This window comes from Eubalaena glacialis, chromosome X (assembly GCF_028564815.1).
Source record: "Eubalaena glacialis isolate mEubGla1 chromosome X, mEubGla1.1.hap2.+ XY, whole genome shotgun sequence".
Taxonomy (NCBI): domain Eukaryota; kingdom Metazoa; phylum Chordata; class Mammalia; order Artiodactyla; family Balaenidae; genus Eubalaena; species Eubalaena glacialis.
In genome coordinates, this window is record NC_083736.1 from 19076015 (window position 1) to 19100130 (window position 24116).

The 24116-nt window shown below is 41.8% G+C and overlaps 1 protein-coding gene across 1 annotated transcript in view; it reads left to right on the plus strand.

Moving 5' to 3' along the window:
- Nucleotides 1-24116, plus strand: part of PHEX (phosphate regulating endopeptidase X-linked) — a 192516-nt gene that overhangs the window by 71284 nt on the left and 97116 nt on the right. Inside the window, exon 12 of the mRNA XM_061178566.1 lies at nt 16516-16617. Within this exon, the coding sequence (XP_061034549.1) occupies nt 16516-16617 (102 nt within the window). The remainder of the gene's footprint in view (nt 1-16515; nt 16618-24116) is intronic.

Genomic DNA, 24116 nt, shown 5'->3' on the forward strand with positions numbered 1-24116 from the left:
TGTCTTTGTTACCTAAAGTAGCACTATCCAATAGAACTCGGTATGAGCCATGTATGTAATTTTACATTTTCTACTAGCCTTATTTAAAAAGTAAAAGGAAACGGGAAATTAATTCTAATAATATATTTTGCTTAACCAAATATATCCCAAATATTGTCATTTCAACAAGTAATTAATGTAAAATTATTAATGCAATAGTTTGTATGCTTTATTTAATACTAAGTCTTTGAAACCCCATGCATATTTTATATTTATAGCACATCTCAGTTCGGACTAACCTCATTTCAAGTGTTCAGTTGCCATGTGTGGCTATTGGACAGTGCCTGTCTAAAGAATTGAAGAGTTCAAGCCCTGCCTGGAGTTCAGCATGGCAGGGCTCAGTCCCTGGGTGAGCGGGTGCTAGTAGCCAGGACTGGGAAGGTGGAGTTGTTGGTGTCTGACCAACTGGGTTTCTCAGAGTGCTCTAATATGAGAGGGGAAGGACTCAAGCAACCCCACACGAGATTCATGGTCTGGGAACGGGTGGGAGTTGGAGTCAAGCTAGTACTTGGTGAGGATGTTTCAGATTCTCTGGGATACCAGCTTAGAGGAGGAAACAAATTCTAGACTCTACTCTGAAGTAAGCACCTTGGAGGCTTGGTTCTCATTGGCTCAGGGACCAGCTGGTGTGGAGTCTGCAAGTCAAACATGTTCAGTGCCTGAAAGGTGCAAAGGACTCAGTCAAGGCGAAAGTCAGGGGTTCCAAGCTCAAATACCCTCACAGCCAGTGAGGAACATCAAATAACGTACGGGAGTAAAGCTGGCTGGGTGTCAGCAAAAGCCAGGGCAAGTGCAGTGATGAGTGACAGCTGACCCTGGGCCTCGGTGTCTGGGACACAGTAGTGATGAATAGGAATGGATGTGATATTCAGGATTCAGCTCAGGCTCTTTTCATGCAGGATGCCTGCCGAGGGTTGCTCCGTTTCTGGTTTTCTGTTTTTGTTTTTTTTAAAAATGAGTTAATGTGTTATTTATTTATTTTAAATAAATTTATTTATTTGTTTATTTTTGGCCGCGTTGGGTCTTCATTGCTGCAAGCGGGCTTCCTCTAGTTGCGGTGAGCGGGGGCTACTCTTCGTTGTGTTGTGCAGGCTTCTCATTGCGGTGGCTTCTCTTGTTGTGGAGCATGGGCTCTAGGCACACGGGCTTCAGTAGTTGTGGCATGTGGGCTCAGTAGTTGTGGCACATGGTCTCAGTAGTTGTGGCACGTGGTCTCAGTAGTTGTGGCTCGTGCGCTCTAGCGTGCAGGCTCAGTAGTTGTGGCACACGGGCTTAGTTGCTCCGCGGCATGTGGGATCTTCCCGGATCAGGGCTCGAACCCGTGTCCCCTGCCTTGGCAGGCGGATTCTTAACCACTGCGCCACCAGGGAAGCCCCCTGGTTTTTTGTTTTTTGAGAGAAGTCAGAAATACGGACTTGTATGTGAAATATCCTACATTTTAAATCTTGGTCAATACTTTGGAGGCCAAACTGAATATGTCCTTGGGATACCATTTTGTGCCTTTTACACTAACATTTTCTCTCCAGTTTTCAGACCCAAAGTCATGACCGTGTCTGTCAGAGAACTTTTTAAGTTTTGTAATCTTATTTAGAAGATCATGCATAGTTTAAAAATACAGCATATTAGCTAAACATTTAACAAGTTGCATTTGTGGAAAGTTATATGAAGGGTATGAAAGTAGAACTCTCTCAGAGAATCCATGGTGTATTGTCACTGTAAATAGAGATGATGCTCTCATCCTACTGTGACAAACCCTGATCTGTAGGCTCATGACCTAAATGACAGGAGAGAGATTTAGGGGTATGTGTGTACGTGGGGAGGGATGTCTAAAGTTGTTACTTGTTTTTCTCTTCCATTTTAAAATTATTAATGATAATGTATATCTGTAATGTATGAGTAAATGCCCCAGATAGATATCAGTGTCCATGGTGGGCACATGAAGATCCCAACGATGGCTATATAATGTTTTAAAAATCTGATGATGATAATAAGGTAGCTAACTTTTACTGAGATTTAGTTGGATGTCTGGTACGCATTCTATAAGAGCTTTCGATGCGTTAACTCATTTAGTCCTCACGGTGGCCCTGTAATTGCTATTACTGCCCTCATGTTTCCAGATGAGGACACTGAGGCTCAAAGAGTTTAAGTAAATTCCCCAAGGTCACACAGCCTGAAAATGCCTTAGGTGGGGTTCAAGTCCAGACAATCTAGCTTTAAGTCAGTGTTCTGTTCCCTTGCTTCTCTCTGAAAAACACTTGAATCTTCACCATTTTTATGACTGGCATGAGGAGACCTGTCATAATGAAGAGACTTCTTAGTGGCTTGTCCTATGACTGATTCACCCTTATCAGGAAATTACTTATTCATGTATTAAGATCTTATACAAATAAAAGGCACATATTTCCTGTTTCTTAGCATTTTAGAGGTAGGGAACAGTTGGAATAGGTTTTGCTTCTAGTAGCATTCTAATATTTTAAAGACAAATAGAGTGAAAGCTTAATCAGTTCAAGTCTAACCAGGTGACACTGCATTTTTTTGTGTTCATAGAATTTTCAGAAGAAACAGGGAAACAGTAAGAAACAAGCTGATTATCAGAGATTTCATCTAAGAGCAACATTTGAGGTTCATCTTTGGCTCAGTCCACACACTGAGCTCAATTTCCAGTATTTTCTACATATATCATTCTGAGGAGTGATCCCTGATGCTTGGGATGATGACCTAAGGCTCTGTAAGATTTCTTCATCAAAACAGTCTTTAAAATGTTTACCGTTTTTTGGGGTTACTAAGGCAGAAATGTAAACATACACGTCAAAGAACAATTTTCTATCGTGTTGATGCAAAGGAGAAAAAGATCTTTCCGCTTTATGCTTTGAATTGTAGTTTCTAGAAAATTCAAGGAAATTGGAATTCCCATTTGAACATTTTGGCTGAGCTGAGTTATTAAACCACATAATTTTATTTCATTATAGATACTCTGTCCCCAAATTACTTATCTTTATTCATATATCTCAGCTCTGCCAATAGGCATTTTATTGCTGTTCTCTCAAATTATCTGTTTTTGTTGTAGGGTGAACCCTATTAAAGAAAAAAATATTCTGATACTTGTTAAAATGATAAGGAAGACTGTATTCAGGACTATTGCAAAGGGTGTCAAGACTTTCAAAGTAGGAGAGAGAGATCGGGCTCAACTGTGAACATGGCAGAGACAGCTGGGGGTTGGCCAAGGAGCAGGGTGAAGGAGGCAGTGGATGGAAAATGACTTAAGAGGAAATGTTCAAAGGTCAGGGGACTTTTTCTGAAGGCAGGCCAGGGTGCACAGATATCAAGGGTGGGGGATAAGGAATCTGACAGATATGGAGGGTGCTCAGATATCAAGTGTGGAGGGGGTTCTCTCTAAACTGACTTACCGGGATTCTTGCTAAAACTGGGCTGTGCAGGCCTGGCACAGGGCTTAGAGGAACCTGACTAAAGGTTGGTCAACGAGAGAGTTTTTGTCAACACTCAAAGATAAAGTCACTGGTCTCCTATTATACATTAAAACATTCTGTATGCAGAAGGTTAATTTAGTTAAAGAGGAACAAATCTTTTATTATACTTTAGATTGAGATTTTATTAAGTGAAGAATTAAAGCTTTATTTACTGTGTAAAACAATTCACTGATTTCTCCTGTACTCTAGTAGCTGATTCCTTTTTTCTCTTTATGGTAAGGACATTGTTCATGTCCCCAAGTAATGCCATGGATGACCTAGAGTATCTTCCAATTTTCTGAGTGCTCTGCATGAGCAATTCTGGTAGTAATTCTTATCCCAAGAACGGGTTTCTCCTCCCATCCCATACTGCTGCAGCTGGTGCCGAAGACTTAAGTACCCACATGGGTCCAATTGCAGTGGTGGAGTTTGAACTTGCAACCTCCATGCACTAGGAGTTCACCTCATTAGTTAGCCAAGATAATTGAATTGATGTACTGCCATTAATATTCAAGTTCTCCAATTCCCTTGCTCACCGTTTTTCTCAGTGGTTGAATAAATGAGATGTAACTCTAACGTTAGTGGCAGAAGTCACTTGAAAGTCAGTGTCATGCATCATAGCAATGCCTTTATACCGAGGGGTTCTTGGTTCCTTACAGATGCTGTTACAAGAGTTGCTCTCAGTATAGCCATTGTACTGATAAAGATAAAGCTCCCTTCAACACAAGTCATGCAAAGTAAAGGATATTCTATCTAGCTATCAAGTGTCCCTGTTTCCGTTTGCCTAGGCAATGGTGTCAGCATTATATCAGTCAGTTTCTCTGGGTCTTTGCAGAAGATCCGTTTGAATTAAGGCAAAACAAACTGATTTGAGTTTTAAAGAGCTTTTAAAATACAGTTATAAAATATTGACCTTATTAAGAAGTTACATCTGATTTTCTGAAAACTTGCATTAGCATCTCATAGCCCAGCTCTGTTCTTATCATCTTGGGCAAATTAACCTCTTTGTTCCTCTACCTTCCTGTTTATGAATGGTACACAAGGTTTTGCTGCTATAGTAATGCTGTGTAACACTCAGCCACAAAATGTCAGTGGCCTTCACCAATTATCAGTTAATGTTGATGCACCTGGAGTTGGTTGGTGGTTCCCCTGGGCAGCTCTGCTTATTTTGGCTTGGTTTGTCTAATGTCTGGGGGTTGGCTGGTCTAGGCTGGCTTCAGCAGAGGTGGCCAGGATGACTTGGCTCTACTCCAGGTATTTTGCTTCCTTCAGCCGGCTAGCCTGGGCACGTTCTCATAGCGACGGCAGAGGTGCAAGTGAGCAGGCGGAGACACGTGAGGCTTCCTGAGGCCCAGGCTCAGGACTGGCATAGTGTCATGTCTGCGTTCTGTTCACCAAAGCAAGCCACAAGGCCAGTCCAGAATGACAGAGCGGGGAAATAGACTCTGCCTTTTTAGTGAAAGGTCCCACAGCAAAGGGCATGGATAGAGGAATGGGGGTATAGAGTTAAAAGCCATCGTTGCAGTGAATCATAGATAGGGATACAAACAGTACCTACTTCGCTGTTTTGTGATGAGGACTGAGTGAGACAATCCACGTAGAAGGCTTAGCACATGCCTGGTGCATAGTGAGTGCCCAGTGAATGTCAGCTACTGTTATTACTGTGTGCCATGCCTAAGATTAATCATGAAGAGAGAATGCATACTATCAAAGAACTGTGGCAACTCTCCTGCATTGAGATCTCTTCTTTCTAATTTTTCTTCAAAAGAGTGAGCGTGAGGGAGGTACCTGGGGGTTTTGCTGTTCCTAGTCCTGCATATATGCCCAGTGTAGTAGCTTTCAGTTGGGATAAAGATCCTTTTACAGCTAGTGCCCTAGCCACATTCCAGAACCTGCCCTATCATTTAATGCTAAATCTGGCTCATAAGAGAGTCTCATGCAACTATTCAAAAAGCCAAATATAATTTCTATAACAGATCCAGGTTTCACAACTCTCTACGGGCTAAATCTTATTACAGCAAATGTCATAAGACCCCAATCCTGACAGCTCTTTTTAAGCAACCTTTGGTAAAATGACATCCAGCAAAACAAGTAATTCAGAAAGGTCATTGGGAATTCTTTTGAAATAAGTGTGGACACTACTCTTGCCCTTGTCCTTGAGTGTGCTGCCACGATGATGACACATTTGGCCCGCCTTTCTTGTTTGTTGTCTCTATCTCTGGATAACATTGGACACTGTTGCCTTTGCCACTTATTATCGGCCACAGTCTTGTCAAGTAGATCTGATCCGGCCTGTGGGCTGCGGGCACCCTGTCCTGGAAATTCATTGGCTGAAAGAAAGCACTTAGGCCCTCCAACAGAGCAGAGTTTTGGATGTGACCAGGGAGAATTCCTTGCTGGAGGGAGTTTACCCACAGCCAAAAGCTAGACCATTATGAGACTGGTTGACTTCTAAATATTATTCTGGTTTCTGATCCGTTCCCTCAAAGAGTAGGAAAGTGGGAAACAGAAAAAGATGAGTTAGAAAATCAGAGCACAGTCTCTCTGTTCATATCCAGTAAATAGGATTTTACTCTTATTACCTCCCCCCCCGCCTTATGCTTTTTGATAAGAGGACATGCTGAACTCCTGCCCCACCAGACTAACATGCTTTATAGCATGTCTGGGGCCCAAATAACTTGACATTTTTTTCTTTCGCCAACATTTTAAATAGCTATGCAAGTTTGTTAATCCTGACAAACTGGTATGATTTGTTTTATCATACCAGCTTGCTTGGCTGCCAGAAACTGAGGGTTTTCTAACTATCCTTAGTTTTTCTGGCTTTACCACCTCTCCCACCTTAACATGGGTCTCTTCTTTACTTCTTATTTCAATGCCATTATTATATTTTTATCAGGAGCCAATTCAAAGTTGTTTTCATAAATACAGTATAAATAATGAGTCAGTGGATAATTAACATTTAATAGTGCATTGATTTATTTAATGTCTGTGTTTCTAGTGAAGTGACAGTTGCCAGAAAGAAAAGTTTTAGGAACTTCCCTTAGATTTCAGCCTATTTCTTCCAGGTTAACCACATGAATTATTGATAATAATTTTTGTTTTTCACATTCACTCGTCAAGTGGTTATAATTTAAGGAACCGTGTCTTGCTCTAGACCAATGAGGAGACTGGAGACTTTTTAATCTTATGTTTTATTAAGATATTACTTATAATTTCTGAATATATTAGAGAGGAAAATCTCTTCAACATTTTGCTTTTATTTAAGAATTTCATTAAAATTACTTTAAGATTAATGCATATAATAACCTTGAAGATTGTTTTTCTTCTTTAAGAACTCTATCAGCCTATAGCTATTTCTATCAGATATATAATATATATGTATATACATATATATATATTTTTAAACCATTCTTAGCCATCTGTTCTGTACCACGTTGGCATCATCAACCTCAGAATGGACTGGGCTAACTTACTGAGTCATCTGAGTTCCACTGAAGTTTATATTTGGAATAACTGCTGGAATAACTGTTATACATTAGCATGTATAAAAGATATTTGATTAAATTTCATTTCTTTGCTAGATACCCACTGGAGGTTTTGAAAACATAAATCAACTTCTATTTATTGAACATCTACATGTATCGTATGAGATATGAAATCATACCATGTGAAAAATCATATCATGTAAGATATGGAATCATAAAACTAACAGTGGTGAGATATGAAATCATAAAACTAACAACTTTAAATTTGCAGAACACCATAGCGGAAGAAAAATTATTTTTCCCTTTAACCTCCTAGGTTCTTGGCTAAGATCCCTCTGTAATAAAAAGACAGATTAACAGGAGAAAGAGAGAAGTTTAATAACATGTATACCTCCTGTATACATGAGAGAGACCCAGGAAAACTGAGTAACTCCCCAAAATGGCCCAAGTCATCACCTTAAATACCATCTCCAGCTAAAGTCAAAAGATGTTGTTGTCGGGGGAGGGAAGCCAGTTATGGGGGGTTACCAAAGCACGGTAAACAAGGGTAAGGTTGTTATATAGATTTAAGTTTTGACTTCTCCACTGGTAAGAGTTTCTAGAGATTTAGTCATGACATCTTCCTGGTACAGAGAGGGAGACACCCTTTCAAATGGAGGTTTCCCTTGTAAATGTAAATGTCTCTTACAAAAGGGTAACTTCTCTGTTTTCTGAGCTTTTTCTAATCTGCTGTTCCTTAAAAATAATCAGCCTAAAATATAAAATAATCCTCATGCCAAAGAGGTATGTTTTGGGATGGCAAATTCTGCTCCCCTTCAACACTTTTTAGTTGCCTTACATATCCATGATCTCATTCGATCTAAATCATGATTCCTGTCTTCGAAGCTTATGGATTTCTTGGGGAGATCAAATAAATATAAATGGCAATTAAACACACACCTATATTGTTCCGAATATAAGCCTAATAGGAACTCAGAGAAGGGACTGAAAGTGCGGGTTTAAGTGTTTCGGATTCATTGGTATGAGGTAGGATCTGAGTTGGCCATGTAGGATTTCTTTGTCACCAGAGACAAAGCTTTGAAGGAAACTACAACTGACAGTGGGGTGAACTGACCCCTTTTGTTATCAAGCCGAACTCGATGTGCAGTAAAGTCAGTCTACAGACACTGGGTTGTGGTGAAGGGAAGTGCAGCATTTATTTACAGGGAGAATGGGCAGCTAATGCTCAAAAGACCTGTACTCCTTGATGGCTTTTGGGCAAGGGTTTTTATTTTACTTATTTATTTATTTATTTATTTACACTTATTGTGCACTTTATTTCTGTTATTATTACATTGTAATATATAATGAAATAATTATACAACTCACCGTAATGCAGAATTGGTGGGAGCCCTGAGCTTGTTCTCCTGCAACTAGATGGTCCCATCTGGGAGTGACGGGAGACAGTGACACCCGAAGTGTGCTGCTTCTGTCCAGTCTACTCCGTAAGATGCAGCTTAACTGTCACTTGCCACTCACTGATAGGGTTTTGATACGAGTCTGCAAGCAGTTGATTTATTATGGTCTCTGTGCAGTCAAACCTCTCTGCTACTGATAATCTGTATTTGCAGCCACTCCCCAGCACTAGCATCACTGCCTCAGCCCCACTTCAGATCATCAGGCATTAGATTCTCACAAGGAGCGCACAACCTAGATCCCTCGCATACGCAGTTCACAGTAGGGTTGGGCAAGGGTTTTTAAATGCAACATTAGGGGTGAGGGCGCTGTGGACATTCTTCTGATTGGTTGTTGGTGAGGTAACAGGGTGATGTTTTGAGAATCTTAAGCATCAGTCTTCTGGTTCCATCCAATCTGAGGTCTGCATGCTTGTGGTCAGCAGTTTCCATCTGGTGGGGTTCTGGTTTCTGTAAACCAACTCAAAGATATGTGTCATATTGTTATCTGTATCCCTTGAGGAGGAACTAGGAGTCCTTTGACTCTGTTTTATGGCTGAAATATTGTGTAAGCTATCGTAACTTTTTGCTTGATTGCTTTGACTTTGTTGCTGCATTCCCTCACTTTTCTAATTATTAACTGCTTAAATTTGCTCTTTGGAACTCAGGGGAAGGCCAGCAAAACTAAAGCTTTTTTTCCAAACAAGAAGTGGGGGACACGGAGGGGGTCTGTCACCAGGAAGGCCATGCAGGGTCCTGCTTGGTTTCACGTCTTCTCAAAGCAGTATTAGCATATGTCCCTTTAAATGCATTAATAGGACCATCTTGACCCATATATATAGAACACAAAGTTCCTATGTCCATGTGAGGGGAGGGAGGATAAGGAGAGGTCAAAAGAAGAGCAGGTGAGGTAATTTTAATGCACTAAGATAGGAGAATCTCATTTAAAAAAACCTTTCCTGGAAGGGTACCAGGTGTATGCATATGTGTATGTGACTCACCAGTGTCTGATGTCTGATGTAGAATGCTGTGGGCAAAACCCTGGAGTGCAAAGAATGAAAAGGGGAGCCCACTTTTAAATAGCATTGGTTGAGGGAAAGAACTAAAAACTGCCCATATACTGACCAAATAAACTGTATTTTCTCAGTGTGGGTCCATAAAATCTGAGATAAGTAGATGCTTAACAAAATGCTGCTTTACTTGGAGGGCTCCTATTCTGAATGTGGCAGATTTTACCATAATAACATTTGAGTTAATTTTTATATGTCATATTTAGATTTTTAACTCTAAATAAATATTTTCTATGGATAACTTCACCTTATGACTTCAACTTTAAGTGATTTCTATTCATGTTATATGCTGGCTGGTTGGGGCATTAGGTCAAGGTTTGGTGAAGAAATAATATTTCTGTCTTTCTTCTTATTTAAAAATCACATCAGGCTTTTGCTGCCTCAGGGAACATGACTTGACTGAAGGCATTGTTATTATGTGATGCTGTAGAGTAGTCTAAAGATAAAAATCAAGAAGTGTTCAGCGATTTATCTTCCTAGTTCCAGCATACTAAAATCATTATTTCTCTTATTTGCATTGACATGCCAACCAATGACATTAATCACCTTCAAAGATTTCCCTTGTTCTTAAAGTCTGCTGGGGTAGTTCAGCATCATTTCACAAAAACTGTTATATATTAAATCTGTAGAGTGGTCAAAAAGAAAGAACTGAGAACCTGTGATGAGGCCTGGGAGGGGAATGGTGGTCTCAGAGGACTAGGGCAGAGACCAGCTGAGGCTCACAGGGAGAGAAAAGAGGAAAATGATTACAGTCATCTCTCAGTATCTGCGGGCGATTGGTTCCAGGACTCCCTGCAGATAACCAAAATCCGCGGATGCTCGATTGCCTTATATAAAATGGTGTAGTATTTGCATATAACCTACACACATTAAGTCCTTTAAAAAGGACTTAATTTTTCTTTTTACAGCAGTTTTAAGTTTATAACATGGGGAGGAAAAAAAATCTTTCCTCTGTCCTTCTAGGTTCTTGGCTGAGCCCTCCCTATCATAAAAGGACAGAGTAACAGGAGAAAAACAGAAGTTTAATAACATGTATACCTCCTGCATACATGAGAGCAAGCCAGGGAAACTGAGTAACTTTCCAAAATGGCCCAAACCATTGCCTTAAATACCATCTCCAGCTGAAGACAAAAGAAGATGTTGGGGAGTGGGGTGGGGGCTGGGGGGACAGTTGAGGGAGGTTATTGGGAAAAGCACAGTAAACAAAGGTCTGGCTGTTATGCAGACTTAAGTTCATGCCTTCTCCATCGATAAGAGTTTCTAGAGATTTAGTCAACTTGCTCTTCCTGATACAGAAAGGGAGATGCGGAGGTTTCCCTTATAAATGCAAATGTTTCTTCCAAGAGGGTAACCTCTTGGTTTTTAGTGCTTATTTTGTGTGCTGTTTCTTAAAAATAGTCAGTTCGAGATAATCCTTAAGCTAAAGAGACATGTTTTGGGATGGCATATTCTCTCCTTCAACAACAAAATTGAGAGGAAGGTGTAGAGATTTCGTGGAATGGCGATTTCCTCGGTTCTTGCCCTTCTCAAGGGAAAGAATTCAGTCAGGAGGCATAGAGCAGTTTTAAGTAGCAAGAGTTTTATTAAGCAGAGCGAAAGTACACTCCCGAGAAAGGATGAGAGTGGGCTACCTGGAAACCAGAGCAGCCCTGCAATGGGATAGGGTTGGGTGTGTCCTATGTCATTTGATTGTCAAGTTGATTGACAGCTTTAGGTTATGTAACTCTCCTGCTAGTATGCAGGCACTTATCCATAAGCACCCAAGCAGAACCCATGGGGTGGGGCGGGGAAGCAAAAGCCGCAATGCTAAGTTATTACAAATGAGGCATAATGAACCCTGGGTTACCTTGAGTCACCTTTTAGGTCTTGGTGCGCCTGTGTCAACCTGTGCTGGCGGTTTTGTCTTGCTTGGTCCTGGTATGGCTGGAAACCTAGCAGTGGTCCTTGACCACGAGAGGGAGGATCTCTGGGCATGCTCCAACCACCAGTGTCCAGGTAGGGGAGGGAAAGACGAACCGTCCAGGATGGGGCAGGACCCTCTCATGTCTGACTAGCTACCTAACACTCCTGCCCTTGACACATGCATAGTTTCTCTCATTAACATCACTCACTTTTTTTTTTTTTTAAAGTGAAGGTGAACCTACATTGACACATCATTATCACCCAAAGTATATAGTTTACCTTAGAGTTCACTCTTGTACATTCTGTGGGTTTGAACAAATGTATGATGACATGAATCTATCATTATAATATCATACAGAGTATTTTCACTGCCCTGAAAATTCTCTGTGCTCTGCCTGCTTCTCTCTCCCCACCCCCACCCCACAACCACTGATCTTTTTATTGCCTCCATAGTTTTGCCTTTTCTGGATGTGGTATCATTGGAATCATACAGCATGTAGCCTTTTCAGATTGGTTTCTTTCAGTTAGTAATATGCACTTCAGGTTTCTCCATGTCTTCTCATGGCTTGATAGCTCATTTCTTTTTAGCACTGAGTAATATTCCATTGTCTGGATGTACCACAGCTTGTTTAGCCGGTCACCTACTGAAGGACACCGTAGTTGCTTCCAAGATTTGGCCAGTATCAATAAAGTTGCTATAAACATCTGGGTGCAGGCTTTTGGGTGGACATAAGTTTCCATCTCCTTTGGGTAAATACCAGGGAATGTGATTGCTGGATTGTATGGTGAAAGTATGTTTAGTTTTGTAAAAAAGCTACCAAACTGTCTTCCACAATGGCTCTCCTATTTTTCCTTCCCACCAGCAATGAGTGAGAGCCCCTGTTGCTCCACATCCTCTCCAGCACTTGGTATTGTCAGTGTTGTGGATTTGGGCAATTCTAATAGGTGTGTAGTGCTATCTCATTGTTTTAGTTTGCATTTCCCTCATGACATGTGATGCGAAACATCTTTTCTTATGTTTGTTTGCCATCTGTATGTCTTCTTTAGTGAGATGTCTGTTAAGGTCTTTGGCTCATTTTTTAATCAGGTTTTTCGTTTTCTTCATGTTGAATGTCCGTCAGTACATAAACACAGGTAAATCTCTCACATGGGCAACTACCACAGCAGCAGCAGCAACAAACAAATGCACACAACCCAAACTCAGAACCCTCAGAACCCTCTCTTAACCCTGTATCCACTTGTACCCTGTCTCTGCTTTCTCTCTTTCATAGACAGACTCCTCGACTGGGTCGTGCAGACTTGATGTGTCCACTTCCCAGTGAGGTCTGGCCTTTGTCTTCACCTGTCTTCCTCTTCCAACATTCTAAGTCTTAGAAAATGGTGACTATAGTTTGTAATACTCTATTGTATATTTGAAAGTTGCTAAGAGAGTAGATCTTAAAAGTTCTCATCTCAAGGGAAAAAAAATACTCTATGTTTGGTTGAAACAGAGCAAGACTCTGCGGGGCCCTCCCCGGTACAAATCTTTTCCGTGTCCCGCGTTTCTTATTTGCAGGAAAAAGGCTTCAGCCTCCTTGACCTTCCCTGAGTTCCCAAGGGCAGCTTCAAACAGTTGCTAAGCAGGGAAGGGAGGGAATGCAGAAACAAAGGAGGAGGAATAAGGAGACAACAGTGCAGCAGAGTCCTGGTTCCTCCTCAAGGGATACACATAGCCGTATATCTCTGAGTTCTTCTGCAGGAACTAAGGCCCCCACCCAGGGGGAGGATGGTAACTCCAGGCTGAGCACAAGATTCCTGGAGCACCGCCCTGTTACCTCACCACCAACCAATCAGAAGAAAGTCATACACCCTGGAGCCCTCACCCCAAATTTTGCCTATAAATACTTCTGCCTGAAAACTGTTGGGGAGTTCGGGGTTTTTTGAGCATGAGCCACTCGTTCTCCTTGCACGGCCCTGCAATAAACCTTTTTCTGCTCTACACTCCGATGTTTCAGATTGTTTGACCTCACTGTGTGTTGGGCACATGAACTTGTGTTTGGTAACGTGGTGATGGGTATTAACTAGACTTATTATGGTGATCATTTCATAATATATACAAATATCAAATCATTATGTTATATACCTGAAACTAATATATGTCAATTATAACTCAATTTTTAAAAATGCAAAAAAAAAAAAGGAAAGAAAAGAAAATGGTGGCAGTATCCATCTGGTTGCCTGTGCCTGAAGCCTGGGAATTAATCCGACTGTTCCCACCCTTTCCTCACCTCCCCACATAAAATTAATCACCTGGTTCCATTGATTCAGTCACTGAATCTCTCGCAAATTAATGCACCCATTTCTTTCCATCCCTATTGCCCCTCCCTAGTTTGGGAAGATACTGTTTCTCTTTTTATGTGAAGGTGACAGGCTGGCTGATGTGTGTTGCTGCATGATGATGTTGGGGAGGAAGAAATATTCCTCTCCCCTTCTAAATTCTTCTGGCTGATCTAAGAATTTAATTGATGTGATAGAGGGTGACAGCAGAAAATCAAACAAAGTTAAGTAACATGTATACATGGGAGAGACCAGGGAAAACTAAGCAACTTGCCAAAATGGCCAAAGCCCTCACCTTATATACCATCTTCAGCTAAAGACAAAAGAAGATGTTGGGGGTGAAGAGAGTCAGTTATGGGGCAATACTAGGAAAAGTGCAGTAAAGGACGGTGATTGTGATGAAGATTTAAGTCGATGACTTCTCCATTGATAGGAGTTTCTAGAGATTTAGTCATCCTCCTCTTCCAGGTACAGAGAGGGAGACACCCTTACAAATGGAGATTTACCTTACAAATGGAGATATTTCTTACAAAAGGGCAACTGCTATTTGCTTTTCAGATCCCTTCCTATGTCTGCTGTTCTCAGAAGATAACCAGCTTAAAACAATTGATATGCCAAAGAGACATATTTTAGGGTGGCAAATTTTGCTCCCCTACAGTGATGTCATAAAGACTTAGGGGTGCTGGTGACTGCAGAGGCGAAAGATCTAGGCCCTGAAGATTTCCTTGTTGTTTTAGCACCCTCCTTCTGCGGGTTTTCTGTTTGAAATGGTCACTGCTGCATCTCTCTCTGTTTTCTTCTACTTTCCTGGCATTTTCCTCTGACTTCTGAGGGACACCTCTGTTGCTCCTGGAAGTTCTGACCTCACAACTGTCATTTACCTCTGAGGTCAGGTCCTGGCTCTGACCCTTCCCAGCTGAAAGAGCTGGAAGAGATCATGGATTCTCTCTTTCTCTCTCTCTCTTTTCAAAAATATTTATTTATTTATTTGACTGCGCCAGGTCTTAGTTGTGGCACGTGGGATCTTTGTTGCGGCGTGTGGGATCTTCGTTGCGGTATGCAGGATCTTTAGTTGTGGCATTTGGGATCTTTTAGTTGCAGCATGAGGAATCTTTAGTCGCGGCATGCAAACTCTGAGTTGCGGCATGCGAACTCTTAGTTGCGGCATGTGGGATCTAGTTCCCCGACCAGGGATCGAACCCAGGCCCCCTGCATTGGGAGTGCAGAGTCTTAGCCACTGGATCGCCAGGAAAGTCCTGATCATGGACTCTCTTGACTCCTAATTTCCTTATGTGTAAAATAAGTGGCTTCCCTGCACCAGTGAGTCTTCATCCTGGCTGCACATTAGAATCACCTGGAGGGGCTTTGAAACCTCCCAGTGCTCAGGCCTCACTCTGCAACAATGACATCAGCATTGTTTAAAGCTCCTCCCGCCACCCCCCAACCAGAGACCCCAGTGTACAGACAAGGTTGAGAACCAGTGACTTAATGATTTTAAAGGACCTTTGCTCTTCTGTCATTTCATGCCTTTATCATGCCCCAATCTCAAGTTGAGATTTCTTTTCTCTTAATGTTTTTACTAAGTTAGGAAGAAGTAGCTGTGAAGTACCCCCACCTCCATCTGCTGTTTGTTCTTATTTACATACAATGGAACCCAGCCCACTGATTTCCAGCTCTTATTCCCTTACAACTGTTATTGAACTGAAAACATAGCTGAAAACTTATTAAACAGAAAAAAATCTATTTTGAGCTTTGTGCTGACAATTCATTATAGAACCAAGGAAACATCTAAATTTCTTTCCTTCTAGAATTAATGCTAAAAATGGATTTACAACTCCATAATTTCAAATGAAAATTTTCATTCTGGTGCCAAGCCTAGTATTATATTCTTTCTTGAGTGTCCTATTAGGAAAAATGAAGCATCTGTGTAGGAGAATGGAATTTCGATTGGTTTGCACCCATAGACAAGCAGGGCCTCCCCAGACTGCTGCACGTGGGCTGCTGAAGTTAAGTGTTAGCATCTCTCTCCCCCAGTCCTCTCTGCTGACCCACGGATGCTGGAAGAAAAGCCAGGGCAAACACATCATCACTGTAGGTGTGGTCTTACTCTTGGAACACTTTGAAACAGGGCTTTCAGAAGACAGTGTTTCTGTAGCAGCCCCCTTGAGACCTAACCATTTTAGACTTGAAATAGCATAAGACTTTTCTGAGCTGTCAGAGGGGAGAGAGGGGAGTAGGAAGATGACAGAGAACAGCCACGCATTTGGTTTAACCACTGGCACTAATTTGGAGACAACTGGGGTCTTGACATAAGTGATTCATATTGAGAAGTGTCTAGGATGCTGGCTCTCCCTGCCTGTTTCTCTGTTAACAGTATCTTTTTCAACTGTTCACTCACTTTCTTCTGCAATACCTGTCTGAAGTACACAGCCCATGCCTTTGCTTTTTTCTCTCAAGCCCTTATTAACCTATTGAAATTAGTTGCTGCAACCTTGATATGGGTGCACTAATTCAGTAGCTATGGGTAAGTTATTAGTCATAGCCTATGGCGAATTCCTTTCCTCATGTAATCCTTTTACAACTGGGCCATCACATTGTTCTCAAGGAAAGAAATGGTTAGTTTTCTTCTAGCAATGGGGGGAAAAGGCATTTTCCTGGGAAAAGAAATGCTGCCAGAGCATGGAGTCAAGCTTAAAGGAGCCTCTTTCCCACTGTGTTTAGCATTGGACTATTTATTGTGGCCCAGAAAAGCTTGTCTGAAGCTTCTTGGTTTTGACCTGCTTCTTTGGGTATTTCCTTATAGATGGAGGAATTGATTGAGGGTGTTCGATGGGCCTTTATTGACATGCTGGAGAAAGAAAATGAGTGGATGGATGCAGGGACAAAAAGGAAAGCCAAAGAAAAGGTAAGGACTCCTTTTGATGAAAAAAAATGTGACTTCTGGTTTAATGGGTTTTCATGCTCCCCATTGACTGTGTAGTGGATTTTTATATTGACTGAGCTGTTGACTTCAAATGACCCCAGAGTTAGGTGTCTGTTTTGGGAAGAATACAGAGATTTTATTACCAGGAGGTAAGAGAAAATAAGATCTGACTTTTTCAAACTGCGTTTTCAAACACCTTGTAATTCAGCCTTTCCTTCTCTCCTAATTGCCGTCTGTAAGAGCCACATGGCTTGCTGCCCAGCGAATTTTGCCATTAGACCATCATTGGCTATGGCAGAATGCAGAGCAGTGGGGAGCCAGGGGGAGCAGCTGGCAGAAGAGCCCTCAAGGCACAAAGAAGAAAAACCCATGTTAGCTGTGTGTGCTTCTGCTCTGTGCACGATGTGTGCTAATGTCCTCAGGCAAATCCTCTGCTGTAACCAAGCAGACCTACTTCCTAACCCATCATTTTGTGCAAGTGATCCAAATAGCATGCTTATAAACTGTAGACCAATAGTAGACCATTGCGTAGGAATACAAAAACATTTCCGAATAGAAGCGGACACTTGCTAGGCCTTGTAAAACTTTCTGGCAACAAGATAAGGGGATAAGTGAGAAAAGTATTAGCAGCCTTGCTGTTTAGAAATAAAGAATGGGACCCATCTTGAATTCTAGGTATTCTGATGGAGCTGGAGCTTGCATGGGTGGGAAACGCCTGCTACATTCTTTTTTTTTTTTTTTTTAACATCTTTATTGGAGTATAATTGCTTTACAATGGTGTGTTAGTTTCTGCTGTATAACAAAGTGAATCAGCTATACATAAACATATATCCCCATATCTCCTCCCTCTTGCATCTCTCTCCCACCCTCCCTATCCCACCCCTCTAGGTGGTCACAAAGCACTGAGCTGATCTCCCTGTGCTATGTGGCTGCTTCCCACTAGCTATCTATTTTACATTTGGTAGTGTATATATGTCCATGCCACTCTCTCACTTCCTCCCAGCTCACCCTTCCCCCTCCCCACATCCTCAAGTCCGTTCTCTAGTAGGTCTGCATCTTTATTCCCGTCTTGCCCCTAGGTTCTTCATGACCTTTTTTTTTTTTCTTAGATTCCATATATATGTGTTAGCATACGGTATTTGTTTTTCTATTTCTGACTTACTTCACTCTATATGACAGACTCTAGCTCCATCCACCTCACTACAAATAACTCAATTTCGTTTCTTTTTATGGCTGAGTAATATTCCATTGTATATACGTGCCACATCTTCTTTATCCATTCATCTGTCGATGGACACTTAGGTTGCTTCCATGTCCTGGCTATCGTAAATAGAGCTGCAATGAACATTGTGGTACATGACTCTTTTTGAATTATGGTTTTCTCAGGGGATATGCCCAGTAGTGGGATTGCTGGGTCGTATGGTAGTTCTATTTTTAGTTTTTTAAGGAACCTCCATACTGTTCTCCATAGTGGCTGTATCAATTTATATTCCCACCAACAGTGCAAGAGAGGGTTCCCTTTTCTCCACACCCTCTCCAGCATTTATTGTTTGTAGGTTTTTTGATGATGGCCATTCTGACTGGTGTGAGGTGATACCTCATTGTAGTTTTGATTTGCATTTCTCTAACGATTAGTGATGTTGAGCATTCTTTCATGTGTTTGTTGGCAATCTGTATATCTTCTTTGGAGAAATGTCTGTTTAGGTCTTCTGCCCATTTTTGGATTGGGTTGTTTTTTTTTTTTTGATATTGAGCTGCATGAGCTGCCTGTATATTTTGGAGATTAATCCTTTGTCAGTTGCTTTGTTTGCAAATATTTTCTCCCATTCTGAGGGTTGTCTTTTCGTCTTGTCTACATTTTCCTTTGCTGTGCAAAAGCTTTTAAGTTTCATTAGGTCCCATTTGTTTATTTTTGTTTTTATTTCCCTTTCTCTAGGAGGTGGGTCAAAAAGGATCTTGCTGTGATTTATGTCATAGAGTGTTCTGCCTATGTTTTCCTCTAAGAGTTTGATAGTGTCTGGCCTTACATTTAGGTCTTTAATCCATTTTGAGTTTATTTTTGTGTATAGCGTCAGGGAGTGTTCTAATTTCATTCTTTTACATGTAGCTGTCCGGTTTTCCCAGCACCCACTTATTGAAGAGGCTGTCTTTTCTCCATTGTATATTCTTGCCTCCTTTTTCAAAGATAAGGTGACCATATGTGTGTGGCTTTATTTCTGGGCTTTTTATCCTGTTCCATTGATCAATATTTCTGTTATTGTGCCAGTACCGTACTGTCTTGATTACTGTAGCTTTGTAGTATAGTCTGAAGTCAGGGAGCCTGATTCCTCCAGCTCCCTTTTTCTTTCTCAAGATTGCTTTGGCTATTCGGGGTCTTTTGTGTTTCAATACAAATTGTGAAATTTTTTGTTCTTGTTCTGTGAAAAATGCCATTGGTAGTTTGATAGGGATTGCACTGAATCTGTAGATTGCTTTCGGTAGTATAGTCATTTTCACAGTGTTGATTCTTCCAATCCAAGAACATGGTATATCTCTCCATCTGTTTGTATCATCTTTAATTTCTTTCATCAGTGTCTTATAGTTTTCTGCATACAGATGTTTTGTCTCCCTAGGTAGGTTTATTCCTAGGTATTTTATTCTTTTTGTTGCAGTGGTAAATGGGAGTGTTTCCTTAATTTCTCTTTCAGATTTTTCATCATTTGTGTATAGGAATACAAGAGATTTATGTGCCTTAATTTTATATCCTGCTACTTTACCAAATTCCTTGATTAGCTCTAGTAGTTTTAAGGTAGCATCTTTGGGATTCTCTATGTATAGTATCATATCATCTGCAAACAGTGACAGTTTTACTTCTTCTTTTCCGATTTGGATTTCTTTTATTTCTTTTTCTTCTCTGATTGCTGTGGCCTGCTACATTCTTAGTGGATGCTGCTCTTCAGCTGGGAGACTGAACTTAGGAGCATTTCTTTTTTAGAGAGGCATTTTTGAAACTTAACTGATGATAACAATCACCTGGGGTGCCTGGACTGTGTCTAGCTTTCTGGGCTCCTCCCTAGCAAGGTCTGATTTAGTGGATTGAGGGTGCAGTCTGAACATCTGTGATTTTAACCAGTCTCCTTGGCGATTCTTATCCTTAGGCAGGCTTCGGGACCTCTGCTTAGAGTCATACTGAGTCATGCTGAGCACAAAATTTTTTGCATTATGGTCAAGGAACAAAGAGGGAGAGGGTTTTCAGAGCAGGGAAACTACTCTGTATGATACCATAATGGTGGATACATATCATTATACATTTGTCCAAACCTATAAAATGTGCAGCACTGAGAGTGAACCATAATGTAAACTATGGACTCTGGGTGATAATGATGTGTCAATGCAGGTTCATCGATTGTAACAAATGTCCCACTCTGGTGGGGGATGTTGATAATGGGGGAGGTTGTGCATGCGTGGGGGCCGGGATTATATAGGAACTCTGTACTTTCTGCTCAATTTTGCTGTGACCCTAAAACTGCTCTAAAAAAGTCTATTAAAGAAGAAAAGAGGTCAACATTCTGGGAATGCTTAGCCTTGTTTAATGGAGAATGTGCAGAGGTTTAGCACAGATATTTTCTAGAGCTTTAATGCTCCCGAGGTGGATAAGCATTGCCGTAGATATTTTTGTCAATAGACACGAAAAGACTGTTCAGTGTTTCATAGCGAGGAAAGAACTTGGGTGGCAGTGGCGGGGGTGGGGGGGTGGTGTTGGAGGAAGACAGAGGGTAAGTTTGATTTTTTTTCCCCTTTGAGAACCTGTCAGAGCTGTCTTAAGTCATGTAAGGCACAAGCTGTTGAAGGCAGGAGCATGCGGGCTGTGATGAGAAGCTCTCCAGATGGTAGGTGAAACTTTGTGCACCAACATACTGTTGTTGTTGTTTGAATGCTTCATTTATTTGCTGGGCTAGCTTATGATATCTGGAACAGAGCATGTCTTGCACTGGGCAGTTGAGAGCCCAGCACACTGGGGGCTCTTGATCCTAGCCTGACCCCTTGTGGACTGAGGGCCACCGGTGTGGAGGGTGGGGTGGAGTGGTGAGTGATGTGTGCGTGTTATGAATGGATGGATACCAGGGGAATGCTCTGGGGACCCTAGTCATTTTTTAAAAAATTATGGCTGATGATTGCCTTAGGGGGATCTTCTGGGTTGCATAAGGGAGTGGGTGCTTTTCAGTTGGGCCTTCTAGGCAAGTAGCCATGGGTCCTTCCTGAAGGAGGATTGTTCCCAGTCCTTCTAATATTAGACACATTCTTGTTTGCCCCCTGAGTTGCTCTCCAGTCTTATAATTTTTTTCAAGGAGAGCCCTCACTTTTTCTTCTAAAAGTACTCTTTGAACGCTCCACTGTCTTTGAGCTGAGTTCAACCTGCCAGGAACTCAAACTAGTTCCTCGACAGGTGCAAATATCAAAGGTAGTTGTCCTGCTGGATGTCACCAGGTTCCCTGAGTATATATCTTGAATTTCAGACTTCAGAGCAGTTCCTTTTTTTTTTTTTTAATTTAATTTTTTTTAACATCTTTATTGGCGTATAATTGCTTTACGTTGTTGTGTTAGTTTCTGCTGTATAGCAAAATGAATCAGCTATACGTATACAGATATCCCCATATCCCCTCCCTCTTGCATCTCCCTCCCACCCCCCTAGGTGGTCACAAAGCACCGAGCTGATCTCCCTGTGCTATGTGGCTGCTTCCCACTAGCTATCTATTTTACATTTGGTAGTGTATATATGTCCATGCCACTACTCTCTCACTTCGTCCCAGCTTACCCTTCCCCCTCCCCGTGTCCTCAAGTCCATTCTCTATGTCTGCATCTTTATTCCTGCCCTGCCCCTAGGTTCTTCAGAGCCATTTTTTTTTTTTTAAGATTCCATATATATGTTTTAGCATATGGTATTTGATTTTCTCTTTCTGACTTACTTCACTCTGTATGACAGGCTCTAGGTCCATCCATCTCACTACAAATAACTCACTTTCGTTTCTTTTTATGGCTGAGTAATGTTCCATTGTATATATGTGCCACATCTTCTTTATCCATTCATCTGTCGATGGACACTTAGATTGCTTCCATGTCCTGGCTATTGTAAATAGAGCTGCCATGAACATTGTGGTACATGACTCTTTTTGAATTATGGTTTTCTCAGGGGATATGCCCAGTAGTGGGATTGCTGGGTCGTATGGTAGTTCTATTTTTAGTTTTTTAAGGAACCTCCATACTGTTCTCCATAGTGGCTGTATCAATTTATATTCCCACCAACAGTGCAAGAGAGGGTTCCCTCTTCTCCACACCCTCTCCAGCATTTATTGTTTGTAGATTTTTTGGTGATGGCCATTCTGACTGGTGTGAGGTGATACCTCATTGTAGCTTTTTTTTCTTTTTTAAAATTAATTAATTTATTTTTGGCTGTGTTGGGTCTTCGTTGCTGTGCGTGGGTTTTCTCTGGTTGCGACGAGCGGGGGCTACCCTTTGTTGCAGTGCGCGGGCTTCTCATTGCGGTGGCTTCTCTCGTTCCAGAGCACGGGCTCTAGGCACGCGGGCTTCAGTAGTTGTGGCACGCGGGCTCTAGGGCTCAGGCTCAGTAGTTGTGGCACACGGGCTTAGTTGTTCTGCGGCATGTGGGATCTTCCTGGACCAGGGCTTGAACCCGTGTCCCCTGCATTGGGAGGCGGATTCTTAACCACTGCGCCACCAGGGAAGTCCCCCATTGTAGTTTTGATTTGCATTTCTCTGATGATTAGTGATGTTGAGCATCCTTTCATGTGTTTGTTGGCAATCTGTATATCTTCTTTGGAGAAATGTCTGTTAAGGTCTTCTGCCCAGTTTTGGATTGGGTTGTTTGTTTTTTTGATATTGAGCTGCATGAGTAACTTGTGTATTTCGGAGATTAATCCTTTGTCAGTGGCTTCGTTTAGAGCAGTTCCTTTAATGAAAGGTGAGAAAGAGGGAATGTTGTCTAAGAATTTCTGGCAGTTCTCCAAGGCAAGTCAGGCTCTGGACCCCAGAAGATGTGGGTTTTCTTTTTCCAAATTAAATGAACATGGAGATCTGGAAATGACCTCTGGGTGGAGCTCATAGCACTCACAAAGACGTTTAGAGAGCTGGAGGCTCTTATGCAGCTTTCTGCTATGGGGCTGTTTTTGAAAAATTATTTTTTTTCTTGCCCTTTTTCTAGGCTGTCCTTGATTTGATTGCCTTTTAATAGTCAACAAGAAAGGAGAGGCTCTGCCTAATAATTTCTTGAATCTTAGATGGAAATCTCTGACTATCTTAGGGCTTTGTCTTTCTCATACTGAGTAGCCCCTGCATTAAGACAGGATTTGCCTGCATTTGAAGTGGAGGTGAATAATTTGCCTGCTCTTCTGGTATGACTTGGCACTGTTCTTAGGGCATGTGTTGTATGCAGTATATCACCCAGGCGGAAGATTTCTCATCAGTAATAGTGCCCACACTGGGCCAGCGCTGAGTCACTTGGCAACCCATTGGGAAAGCTGGAAAAATGTTGCAATTTGTGAGGGGGAGAAGCTTTCCTTTCTCTCACAGTCAGGCTCTGGTCTGCAGCTAATTACAGTGGCTCCTAAGGGGTATTGACCTCAGCATTCCCTAGTGACCTGCCTCCTGAACAGGGAGGGTCCAGATGCCTGCAGTGGGCTGAGGCCTAACACCCTGGCTTTTGTGGTGGTTACTCCAGTCTCAGAATGGAAGCGTGGGGATGTGGCCTTGTCGTGCTCTTTGCTAAGGGTGATTACTGTAAAAGATAAACAAGGATGCCTCTGCTTCCGTGAATGAAGGGTAGATTTGTTATCTCTATCTCCCTGCCTTTCCCCTCTCATTTCTCAGGAGGTCATGAGTAGTTTTGTGTTGTGAAGCCAACAGTGTAGGTTTCGAACTGGAAATTTAGTATGGTCAAATAAGCACCAATTTTTGTTTAGGATTCTATGTTCCCTGCAAGCATATGCTCTTATTATAAACAAGCAGCAAAGGACAGGAGGCCTGTTAATTTTTTCTGGCTATCGTAGCTGTTGAATGAGTGTAAGGTGATACAAACTATTTTGGGGGGTATCTTCTAGAAGATTTGCCTTTTCCAGAACAGAGTAGGAGGGTCTCAAGGTCACTACACTACGTAATGATTATGAGGCCTGGCAGGAAGGGATGCAGCACTGCCTTTGGCTGCCCTGGTGGTGGGAACCAGGCTTATGCTGGTGAGCTCTGTGTCAGATCAGGAGGAACTTGGCTGGTGCCCAGCTGGATTCGATTCTGTAGCCAAAAGCTGGATTCTTTCTAAAAATATTTGTTTGTGCTCTTTGCCCCTGTGACCTTAGTTTGCCAGGCCACCCCTAGAGAAAAAGACCCTGATGGAACTCCTAGGAAGGCAGTGTCCTCAGGATGCTGTGAGTGCCTTAACCTTAGCCATAGCAGGTACAGAGGGTTCCCAAGAAGTCTGTCTCATGGTCCCA